The sequence below is a fragment of the Onychomys torridus genome, chromosome 9 (genome assembly GCF_903995425.1).
Source record: "Onychomys torridus chromosome 9, mOncTor1.1, whole genome shotgun sequence".
Classification (NCBI taxonomy): Eukaryota; Metazoa; Chordata; class Mammalia; order Rodentia; family Cricetidae; genus Onychomys; species Onychomys torridus.
The window spans coordinates 51586112-51598868 of record NC_050451.1 but is presented as its reverse complement, the minus strand read 5'-3'; the positions used below and the strand labels follow the sequence as shown (position 1 = coordinate 51598868).

General features: G+C 43.2%; 1 protein-coding gene across 1 annotated transcript; it reads right to left on the bottom strand.

The window, feature by feature from the left end:
• Positions 1 to 7963: 7963 nt before the first annotated feature.
• On the bottom strand, positions 7964 to 11164 carry Defb130b (defensin beta 130B). Its single transcript, XM_036198877.1, has 2 exons — positions 11107 to 11164; positions 7964 to 8145 (listed from the first exon to the last, which is right to left on the bottom strand). Exons 1-2 carry the CDS (start codon positions 11162 to 11164, stop codon positions 7964 to 7966), a joined length of 240 nt encoding a protein of 79 aa, XP_036054770.1.
• Positions 11165 to 12757: the final 1593 nt, after the last annotated feature.

Genomic DNA, 12757 nt, shown 5'->3' with positions numbered 1-12757 from the left:
ACTTAAATTTTGAAGTTAAGGCATTTTCAAAATATATAGGTTGGATGAATCCAGCAACATTTATAATCCAATGTGTCTTAGCTGCTGTTGCTCCTTCTTCTGCAGTCAAACAATTCAACAACACAATACCATACAGTATCCAGACTCTCTGTATTTTACATCTTAACGTGGCTTTTTTTTCTTTTACTTTACTCCCTTTTAAGGACTTTATTATTTTAAAACTATATATTGGGTTGGAGATTTAGCTCAGTGGTAGAGCGCTTGCCTAGCAAGTGCAAGGCCCTGGGCTTGATTCTCAGCTCAAAAAAAAAAAAAAAAAAAAAAAAAAAAAAAAAACAAAAAAAAAAACCCTATATATTTCTTTTTTTATGACTGTCCATACCTTCTCTTTACTCTCCCAAGACTACATATATTTTAAACACTTTGTATGTGAACAGTTTAGAGGGTTTTTTCCTGAATCTGTCTTTACTGCGTATATTTATCTCTTTCTGACCACTTAAGCATTTAATCTGCTAAGCTTCCTGCCTGGCTACTGGCCAATCAGTATTTTATTAAACCAATTTGAGTGACAAATCTTTACAGTGTACAAGAGCATTATCTCACAGCACAAAGAGATTCACCTGCCTCTACCTCCACAGTGCTAGGATTAAAAGCATGTATCTGCTCATCTAGGATACTCAATATTTTTATTCTTATTCTTAAATAGTATATTTTTATCTGAAAACCAGGAAACTAGTAAGATTCTCTACATAATGATAAATATATTATAGCATTCTACAGTTAAAAAATTCTTGCTATTTTGGCTTATTATTTGTTTTTTGGTCAAATTTCTTCCTCTCAGGATCCTGTGGTGGTTGGAATGAGAAAGGCCCCCATAGGCTCATATGTTTGAATGACTGGTCCCAGTTAGTGGAACTGTTTTGAGAAGGATTAGGAGGTGTGGCCTTGGTGGAGGAGGTGTGTCACTGGGGGTGGCTTTGAGGTTTCAAAAGCCCACATCAGGCCCAGTCTTGCTCTCCCTCTGCCTGCTTTTTGTAATCAGATGTGAGCTTTCAGCTATTGCCCCAATATTGGTGGAAGTATTAAGGCAACTCCACATAGTTAAAAGGGAGGTTTATTTTGTGGGGTAACTTACAAGTGAAGGGATAGGTTACAGGGTCTGGGAAAGGTGTAGCGTAGTCCAGCAATGTTCTCTAGAGAACTCTGCTTGGTCTACCTCCAGCATCCAGGGTCCAGGAACCAAGAGAGCCAGCCCATCCAGATCTCGGGTCTTCAGGGGTCCTCTCTTGGCTCTGCTTCATATGCGTGACAGTTACCGTAAGCCTCAGTGGGGGTAGTACTTCCAGATCAAAGCTGGAACAGCTACCCATTACACCCCAGCGCCATGCCTGCCGATCTGCATTCCAGACTCTGTGTATTTTACATCTTTACATGGCCTTTTTTTCATAGACTAACCCTTTGAAACCATAAGCAAGCCTCTATTTAAATGTTTCCTTTTATAGGTTGCCTTGGTCATGGTGTTTAAAAAAAGTTATTTATTTTATATGCATTGGTGTTTTGCCTGCGTGTATGTCTGTGTGAGGGTATTGGGTACCCTAGAACTGGAATTACAGACAGTTATGAGCCACCCTGTGGGTGCTAGGAATTGAACCCAGGTCCTCTGGAAGAGCAGTCAGTGCTCTTAACCACTGAGCCATCACTTTGGCCCTGGTCATGGTGTTTCATCAGAGGGATAGAATGGAAATAACACAGATCTATTTCTAGTTTTTAATTTTGTTCCAAATATTTCCCCCATTCCATTCTTTCCATATAACACTTTGAAAATATGATGACTAGTGCATATTCATTGCACAGGAGCCATGCTAATAATCTCTGCATGAGTCCAATATTAGTATATGTGCTGCCAGAGTAAACAATGCATACTAGTTGTACAAAGTATGTTCCATTATAACCTTTCCAGGATGCATATATCATACTTCTGTCATGTCCAGCCTCCCTTCAGAACAATGTAAACAAATAATTTTAATGGCTATAGAATGGACTTCACCGATATTCCACAATACCTTTACTTATTCTTATTTTGTGTTTATACTTTCACTATTTAAATGCTATAAAGTTACTCTAGGGTTTTTGGTTATTCACCCATCAATTTCTGGACAAATTTTCTTACCATGTGACTCCTGGGGTTGCTGATACACTTCACTTAGGTGGTGTGATAAAAGGAGGTCCTTAGTGTGCACTGTGCTCAGGACAGGAGGGTGACTCATGGGCTTTGTCTGGAGGTATGTGAACAAACATTTGTTCACCCAAACAGCGCATTGACATTATACTAACAAGATGATGTCACTCAGATCACTGAGTTTGTTGGTGTGATATTATGTGTTGGTATTACTTGTACTTGTCTGTTACTAGTGAAAGCTAAATTCACCAAGCAGTGTGCCGAGTGGCTTGCAGATGTCACTGTGTACTGCGGCGGGAATCTGCCATGCTGCTTAGCTTATGGCAGCTGGCGGCCAGCTCCATCTCAAAGGCAGCTGAGGAGAGACGAGTCTCTACCCTGATGCTGGCATGAGACTGAGACTAGGAAGCTCAGTGTGGCTCCCTTTCTGTGCGTTCAGAATCTTTAAGCTTCCTTAGGTCTACGTGGATCAATGCCCGATGGTGAGTGCCAAATGTAGCTGGAAGTTTTCCTGTGTCCTACCCAGCTGTGTGGTCCCTCGGCTGCTTATAAAATAATCATTCAGAGGCTTAATATTAATTACCAATTGCATGGCCTATGGCAGGCTTTTCTCTAGCTAGCTCTTATATCTTAAATTAACCCATTTCTATTCATCTGTGTTTTGCCGCGTGTTCCATGGCTTTAACAGCCTGCTGGCATGTGGCTTCTCCTTCGGCAGCAGCTGGCATCTCCTCCTCTCTCCTCCTCTCTCTCCTTTCTTCTTCCTGTCTATCTGCTTGAATTTCCTACCTGCCTCTAAGCTGCTTGGCCATAGGTCAATACAGCTTTATTTATCAACCAGTCAGAGCAACACACATTCACAGCATACAGAAAGACATCCCACAGCAGAGGGGCCTCCTAGGTCTTGTGGCTTTCTGAGCTTCCTCGGTCTTACAGGTATTATAAGAGTTGTGTGTCTTATGAGTCTCCCTCTTCTCTATAGCATGAAACGTTTCTGTTCTGAGGAAGTAGTCACAACAATACACCTGGGCCCGAGGCCCATCTCCCTGGCTATTCCAGATCACATCAAAGTGACAATTAACACTAAACATCATAAGCTCTAACAATGTCTATGATGTCAGGAACCAAACATGAACCATGGAAAAGTACTAGCTAGGCCGGAGAACAAATTATAAAACCATTGCCCTTTCCCAGAGCAGTAACACCTGTTTACTAACCAGAGGCCCCCCAAAGATAAGAAGACATCCCATAGTCAGGTGCCATGACAACCAAACGTAAGGAGCATTCCATGGTCAGGTAGCCTAGCAACAGAATAAATGGCCCCTGACCAGTCACCTTAGCCGACATCTTGCAGTTGCACAATCTGCACATCACCCACGTCTTGCACCCCTTCCATGTCCTGCACGCCCCTTTCCCCTTCCCTCCTTCCTGCCCCTTCCCCTCCTGTGATATATAAGCCTTGCTGAGGAAAATAAAGTTTGCAGCTTGATCAGAATCCTGTCTTGCTGTTGTCTCTCGTGTCCCCTGTTCCTTTCATTCACTCCCACAGGTGGGTCACACACACACACACACACACACACACACACACACACACACACACACACCGTTGAAACCCTGCTGGCTGGGGCAGTCTACTTTTGCTTTGTGTAATTGGGTACTCCAGTAGTGGTTGTATATAAAATGGTTATTTTCCTCATATTGAATTGACCTGTTGATCTCTTCTTTGCCCACCCCCTCGGTATTAGCTCACTGAGTGTAGCTGCTTCTGTGTATATCTCTTTTTTTCTTTCTACTTGCATGGAATAGCTCTTTCCAGCCCTTCACTTCTGGTGTGTCTATGCTTTTACTGAAGTAAAGAAGGCACTCTGTCAAAAATGCTGGCACTTGGTGAAGGCAGCAATGGACACTAAGGGTGCAGGCAGGGGGAACCAATCTTGGAACACAGGGGTCAAACCTCAAACCATACCTCCCACTATGCCAAGCACCAGTCCCTGTATTGTAGGGCACTATCTTGTCTTGGGTTCTGCTTTGTGGATCTATGTAGGTTTACCAGGTTACAGACTTTAGAGCAAGTGTGATGGAATTCCAGGGATGTTTGTACACTGAAATTAGTGTTCTCCCAGGAAGAATGGATCCTCACAGTGACTTCTGCAGACAGCGTGTAGTGGCTAAGCCTGGTCTCATGAACTGGGGGTAGGGCACAGCAAGTTTCTTTCCTGAAGCAGAGCTGCTTGGGGATTCTGGGTCTCCTAATTTGGCTTGAAGCCTGTGATAAACGGGGCACTCTCTTGTAGCTAGGATTGATGATATTCAAAGAAATGGAATTCTCCTAGGCTCTGCTAATTTCCCTTTCTTCTGTGGGAAGTCCCCTGGTCATGACTCTATGGTCAGCCTTCTGAAGGGGTCCCTATCTTTTGGGAACTTGCTGAGTCCCATGGCCACTTACTCCAGAATGTCATCATTTACTTCCTTTGCTTCCTATCTGCAGAGGGGAGAGTGCTGAGACTTTTATTTTACTTTCTTTTGATCTTGTTTCTTTTTATTTAAAAAAACTTTTCAGTTAACCTTATTTTTATTTATTATGTGTGTGTGGTGTTGTATAAGTGGGAGTGCACACACATATATGTGGTGATGTTTTATTTGTGCTGAAATGTGGTGGTATTTTCTTTGTATGTTAATAAATAAAATTTGCCTGGAGATCAGAGGAAATAGCAAGCCATTTTAAGTAAACAAGCACTCACCCTTAATCCTATCACTTAGCAGGCAGGGTCTCTGAGTGTTCAAGGCCACACTAGGGAACAGAACCAAGCGCGGTAACACACGCCTTTAATCCCACCACCAACTATAGAGACCTGGAGGTCTGTGCAGACGGGCAGTGACAATAACAGTGAGGAAGCTGGGCTAAGAGCCAATGAGAGGGCAGAACAAAAAGCCTGGGCAGACAGGAAGTCGTGGCACTTTGGAAGCTGCATCGCGGTGAGGTAAGGCTAGTTGGTGGCTATTCCTATTTCCCTGATCTCTAAGGCTTTCACCCCTATATTTGGCTCTATGTTTTTTATTTAATAAGACCGCTTGGAAATTCGTCTACACACTTGTGTGCATGTGTGGGTGGAGGTCTCGTCTTGATTGCCCTCTACTTCTATTTTTGAAGGCATCTCTCACTGAACCCTAAGCGCATCATCAGTTGCTAGGCTGGCTGGCCAATGAGCTTCAAGGATACTCCCAGTTTGCCCTCCCACCGGGGTTATAGTCACGTGGCTCTATGCTGGGCTTTTAAACAGAACTCTGGCGATCTAACCTCAAGTCTTTGTGCTTGTGTGGTAGGAACTTTGCCAAATGAGCCGTCTCCTCAGCCGTCTGGTATAGTTTCTATTTCTCTGATCCTTCGCTCAGATGGAACGTGAAGACCACGGGAGACTCCATACTGAATCAATTAAAGCTTCCCAAGTCACTGCAGGGTCTTTGTGACCAAGAGTCCAAAACCCATGCTGAAGTTTTCAGCTATTTAACGGAAAACTTTGGATCCAAGTGTGGGAAAAGATCATTTCAGGAACTAATTCATTTAGATTTTGATGTCTTTGGGCTTTGCTATGTCTTTAGAGATATTTGTTCTTTGAGTTTGGGTTTCAGACTTTAACTTCTCCATAGACATTTGGTGAGGAGGAGCTGGAGAGCGGTTCAGAGCACTTGCTCTTCTGTCAGGAACTCAAGTTTGGTCCCCAACACCCATGTCAGGCAGCTCACAACTGCTTGTGACTCCAGCTTTAGGGAATCTGGTATTCTCTTTTGTCCTCTGCAGGTACCTGTACACACTTAGGCATAAAAGCACACACACACAAACACCCCCCCACACTCTCTCCTTGGCCTGCATTGGCATCCCTCTAGCTGATGAGATTCCAAGAGCTTTCAGCGAAGCAAAGCTCTGTTTGCCTGAAGAAACCTGAAAGTAACTGTATACTTAGAAATAATCACATGACCCATGAGGTAAGAAGATACTTATGAAAGATGCTATTGCATCAATAGGATTATTTTTGTCCAATTTAAGTCTGTATGCGAGGGTAAGAGGAATGGATTTTATCTTAGTTAGGATTTCTAAAACACCATGCCCCAAAGCAATACTGAAATAAAGGATTTATTTCAGCTTACAGCTTGTAGTCTATCACAGAGCAAAGCCAGGGTAGGAACTCAGTGCAGAGACTGGAGCAGAGGCCATGGAGGAATGCTGTTTACTGGCTTGCTCCTCATGGCTTGCTTAGCCTGCTTTCTTGGAGAACCCAGGACCACCTGCTCAGGGGTTCACCACCCACAATGGCCTAGACCCTCCCCCATCAATCACTAATCAAGAAAATGCCCCTACAGGCCAGTCTTAGAGAGATATTTTCTTAATTAATGTCTAGATTTGTGTTAAGTTGACAAAAACCAACTAGAACAGATTTTCATGCACCAAAAGCAGTGCACAGAGTGTAACGGGGCATCCTTATGTTTTGATATTGTGCATATGCACAGAAATGCTGAGACTTTGTCAGTTAATGAAGACATGCCTTTTTTTTTTTTTTTTTTTTTTGGTATTTCTTCACTTGTGGAAGATAAAAAGGTTTTGGCTTGTTGGGTGGCCATCGATGGTGAGAATACATAGTGTCTTCTTGATGGTTTTGTTGATAGACTTCGTGTATCTGTCATGATTTTTTAAACTACCACGATTATAAATGGAGAAGCACATAATCACTGATCACAGTGGTATGCATTCATATATTTCACTTTGGCTTATTTATGATATATCTGACTTGTTCCTAATTGTTTCACCTGTGCAACCATTGTTATTATACAAAACCATGTGTGTTTATCTTAAGTATTTTACTGTACATACTAGTCTATAAGATGGTCTGTCGTGTTTTAAAGTTCCACGGATAAATTACTGTTTTACATTATTAGATGTATTGTAAGGAAATTTAAAGTTATGTTCTCCCAGAATTATATGATTTAGGAATTTTTTAGTCTTTTGTAATAGACACAAAGAAATGTAATCTTTTTTGGATTTTAAGGATTTGGATTCTGTTACTTGAGGTTGTATTCTGGGAGAGGAAGTAGGGATTACAACCTAATTCTCAGGTGCAGTGTCAGCAAGATCACATGATTCACAGCCTTTTACCCATATGCATGCTCCAAGTAGAACTCATCAGTAGTGAAAAATTATATTTATATTTATTGGTTCAAGCCTGGGCTAGTCAAGTGCTTTGTTTCTGAGCTACACTCCCAGCCTAGAAAAATGCTATGCTTTCAGAAGCAGATGAGAGAGAGGGTTTCTATTCCAATGAAGGCAATCAATCATTGTGTACTTCATGTTCATTACTTCACATGTTTAAAGTTCTACCTTGACCTTTTTTTTTTTTTTTTTTTTGGAAGCTCACTTTGCTCAAATATTTTCAAGATATGAGGTTCTTGTACATTTTCTTCTAGTTGTATTATTATTATTATTATACTATTTAGAGAGGAGAGTATTGCTATGATAAATCCCAAATAATTTCTCAAACCCTGTTTTTAAAGTAATGAAGTTGGACACTAAGCAGAGAGGTGTTCCAATACATCCTGAAGCAATGTGGAGATTTCCCCTCTCAACTCCTTTTACTAACTTCTGGAAGAACTTTAAGAGGCTTGCAGAGACCAGTAAGTATGGACTCAGGACATTTATTTACAGGCAAGAGAGAAAGTGAGTGTGGTTAAGCAGAAGTCTGCAAAGCTTGTCCGTGCTTGCTGGAGTTCGAAGGACTTGCAGTTGTCTCCAGTCTAAGGAGACTTCGCTTTGGGAATGGGTGTTGGGTAGGGCTCAAGCACCCACCATCTCCTACAGCACTTCTTCTCATCGTTACATTCACCGATGGTGTCATCTGTAGATGTACATGCTATGTCCTTGCATATCCCTTTCAGCAAAATGCACTGCTTTTCCCCTGGGAGAAAACCAGACTCTCCTATGCAGGAAGACATTGAACAGCACTGTTAATTCACTTTCAACGTACTGTAAATCTGGGTGAAGCTCCAACCCCAGAAGGTCGCTTTGGAATGGGAGACACAATATTGTCTACACAGAAAGATCATGTGCTTATATAGAAGTAATGTCTTTTTTTTTTTTTAATAGACACCTTGGAGTTAGCAGGCTAATTTGTGGGATTTTAGAGATGTGGTCCTCACCCTGGGCAGTACATTTTAAGTGTGTGGAAGTGTTTACTGTCAACATGATGGAGAAGGTGTCTTTGGAACTTTAGTGGACATGCAATGTCTTGTTCTGTTTCCTCTCTAGTGAATCACCCTTCACTAAAGGCATCAATGCCTCCACCAAGAAGCAGTTTCAACAGCATGTTTATTAGATGCATATATTCTCATCTCCAACTCACTTTATAGAAAATCAGGACTGTGTAAGAAGCACCTTTATTGAGTTACTCGATGCCATTTGCATGTCGTGCATGGAGAGACTTTTCAGAGCTGAAAGTTTTCTTCAAGTATATCCACATGTTTTCTTAATTCATTTGGCTGTTGAGGAGAGCATGGCTAAGGCTGTATGTCAGTGCCCTTCTGCTAGCCTTTCCAGCACCACAGAGGTTCATTCTTTCCACTGATGATGAAGGTGGACGTTACATAAAAGTCATGCATCTGCTTATGGTCCTTAGGAGAAGTTGACTCGGTGGTTTTAAAAACGAAGCACACAGGGGCTAGGGTATGGGGTCCAGGTTCCAGTGTAGGTAACCTTTGGCCCTGGCCCTGACTTGCTTCCCCAACAGCGTTGCCCTCCTCCCCCTCTCCTTGTGCACTCCTCAGCTGCCTTTGCAGACACTCCATCTTCCCTGCTGCCACTGGTGCAGCATCTCCAGACCTGTGCTAGAGTGCCCCCACCTGAATGTCAAGAAACAGCAGCTGAAGCAAAAATCAATCAATAAAAGTAAAACAAAGCACATGACGCTGAGAGAGAAAAGTGGTGGAGGGAGAGAGGAAGGAAGACCTGGAGGGAAGGGAAGAGGGGGTGGTTTCATCGAAACACATTGTATGCATGCATAAAGCTCTCAAACAACAAAAAGAATTTAAAAGGACACAATAAAAGTTACATGCTTTGTTCTTTGATCTTCCTGCGTCTTTGACATTCTGTTTTCACAAGAGACCTGGCCATGTGAAGTGCACCCCTCCACTGAGGAACTCTGTCCTCACAGTGCAACCGATTTGGGAAGAGCAAAGGAAAGTTGACCTCTAGGGTCAGGGATCTTGAGGTCAGAGGCCTCTGAGTTCCCTGTCAGCTCTGCAGGAGGGCAATTCTCCCCCGCCCCTCCTCCTCCTCCTCCTCCTCCTCCTCCTCCTCCTCCTCCTCCTCCTCCTCCTCCTCCTCCTTTTCCTTCTCCTCCTCATCAATAGCCCTTCAGTACTCCATTTTATTACCATAAGAATACTTACTGTGAGTTCCAACCTCTTCACATTTTTAAGAGCTATGGTCAGAAGGTTTTAGAATTCATCTATAAAATTGACTCACTGAATTGTCCAACTGAATTTTTATATCAACCCCCTCTGTCCTCTTCTCTTCACCTCCCAGCCCTGATAACCACCATCATAGTGTCTGCTCCGAGTTCGATTAACTTATATAGCAGAATGCCACCTTTGGTTTATCCCACCTAGCTTAGTAACCTCTGGGTTCTTTAATGCTGTCACACGTGGCAAAGAATCTTTCTAGTTGCCTCAGTACTCAGTTAAGAGACGTTGAGGCAAACGTCTGTCAGAAATCAGTTGCCATTTTTATGTCCACGTGGATTGGTGGAAACAAGAATGAGCCAGAGGAAGAGACACTTGGCTTAGTGTTGCAACCACACGTGTGATCTTAGTGAAAGCATATCATTCATGTGAGCATGGCTTCTGTTATCTACAGTGAAAGGTATGACCGCTAAAGTGCCATCTATGTTCAGGTAATTCCCATCATATTTTACATCACGTGTTCCTGCAAGTGTCTCCACCTCAGCCATGCTCTCTGACTAGGGCTGAGAAATAAAGTGAGGATTGTATCAAATCCTCTGTGAGAGTGCAGCTATGTGCCAAGTTAGATAGGAAGATGTTCATAAATTAGGCCCAAAGCCACAAGTGAGAGGCTTTGGCTGTGCTCTAAGAGGATCTCAGAGATGAGACAAGAAGGGCTCTCTCGGTGAGGACAGAGAGATGTGGGCATCCTGCTGGCGGTGGGCAGTGCTGTTACTACTGCCCAGTGCTCTGCTCCCTCAGGTATGCTCAGCAAGCCCCCTTTCTCCTAAAAAGTAGTAGGGAATGAATTTTGTAAGTTCTCACCAGAATCTGCACAAACCAGCCAAAAGAGAACTGGAGCGGCTTTAATTTCGATTCTATAAACTAACATTCAAATGTATGAATTGTGTGTTTCAAGGATGCAACCAGATTCTTTATGTGCTTCCTATCACCTTACAATTAACATTTTTAAAATTGACGCTTCCCATTATCTTCACTTTCCCCGTAATTCCTCTGGGGAATTCCTCTGAGTTTTCTTATTTGCTTCTTAGTGTTTACATACACGTCTCACCAATAGACTCTATCTCCATCTACTCAGCAAACAAGTTAATTTATCTCCACACTCCCTTGAAGACTAGGGTGCTGGTGGTAGCCATTTTTTTAAAAAGTATATTGACTTAAGTTTTCAGTCTAGTTGTTTCTCAGCCTGTTTCTTTACTTGGCTTTTCCGTCCCAGTGGTGGGGTTCTTGGGCCCCATTTTATGTCGATAGGATTTCTCCACTCAATTCTGAATTTGAACCCCATCAGTTCTGAAGATGTTGGACTTTGGGACACTCAAGTCCACATGCTGACATCCGAGTTATAAGGGACAGAGTACATAGCTGTGCACCTCAGCAGACCTCCTAAGAAGCCCTGCTCCGGCCTTCATTTCCCGGCTTACCTCTCGGCATCATCATTACAAAGAGGAAGAGGACAGACAGGCAGGAATGAGGTCTCATGGTTGAGTGGCCAGCAGTGTGGAAGGAGGTCAGTGACGGTGAAGTGCAGAGCTTTTATTTATTTCTGAGGGCCTGAGGTTCTGCCTGGTCAGTGAAGCTTAACATGCAAAGAAGAAAAACTGCTTTTGTTGGAATATTTCCAAACCTCAGAGTTTCTAAATTTGGTGACAAATTAACCTAATAATAGGAAACCAGATGATTAACATTTTCCTTCTGCTGTGTGCTCTCAGTTTCACCAGAGGTCAGCATCTTTAGCCAATTCTCTTTTTGGAAAACAATTCATGATTAAATTTTTTACATGGCATATACTGTTTATGCCTGTTTTGGAGGGCCGTGTTGTCATCAGCTACGTGGACACAGCATGTAACGGTCAAATGACGATGATTAGCAACTCTCTTCCTGCGAACATGAGCAAACATCCCCTAGCGCTTTGAACTCTTTAATTAAATATTACATATCTTTTCTAGCAGCCCATCGCATTCCCTTTGTGCTGTCTGTATGCTTACAGTGCAAGGTTATCCAGCTACCCGGGGCCACACCTTTAAAGAAAACAAACTCCCCCTCCCCCAGGAGCTGTCAACTCTCCACAGCTCCTCAGTTAGGGTGGGGCACTTTGTGCTGAAATGTTGACTGGCATGCTCTCAGGCAGATCTTATACAGGCAGATCACAGCTGCCATAAACTCATGAGGACAGCTCCTGTCATGTCCAGAAGACGTGATTTGCCCTGCTCACCCCTGGCCCCTGGCTCTTCATATCTTTCCTTCCTTTTGGGGGTGCAATGGTCCTGAGCCGTGTGGTGTGTGGTGTGTGGTGTGGGGGTGGGTGGGGGTGTGTGTGGGGGGGTGTCTGTGTGTGTGTGTCTGTGTGTGTGGTGTGTGTGTGTGTGTGTGGTGTGTGTGTGGTGTGTGTGTGGTGTGTGTGGTGTGTGTGTGGTGTGTGTGGTGTGTGTGTGGTGTGTGTGTGTGTGTGGTGTGTGTGTGGTGTGTGTGTGGTGTGTGTGTGGTGTGTCTGTGTGTGTGGTGTGTCTGTGTGTGTGGTGTGTCTGTGTGTGTGTGTCTGTGTGTGTGGTGTGTCTGTGTGTGTCTGTGTGTGTGGTGTGTGTGGTGTGTGTGGGTGTGTGTGTCTGTGTCTGTGTGTGAATGTGTGTGTGTGGTGTGTGTGTGTGTGGTATGTGTGTGAATGTGTGTGTGTGTGTGGTGTGTGTGTGTGTGATACACAGATGTTTCATTTGCGGCTGAGTACTCCACAGTCACTTCTCTGCTTTCTGACCAGTTGTGAGTTTCTGTGTTAACCGTTGTCCACTGCACAAAGAATCTTCTCTAATGAGGACTGATAGCTGCTCTCATTTATGGGTAAACAGGACAATATGATCCCTTGGTATCTTTTGACAAATAAGAGCAGTAGGTTTACTCCTGAGGCCTATGAGCTCCCCAACTCTGGTTCAGATTTACACAATAGGCATTCACTTCTTTCTTAGGAGGAGTCTTAAATCTGAGCAGAACACTGTAGAATGGTGTGTGTGTGTGTGTGTGTGTGTGTGTGTGTGTGTGTGTGTGTGTGTGTGTGTGTGTTTGTTTGTTTGTTTTATTTTT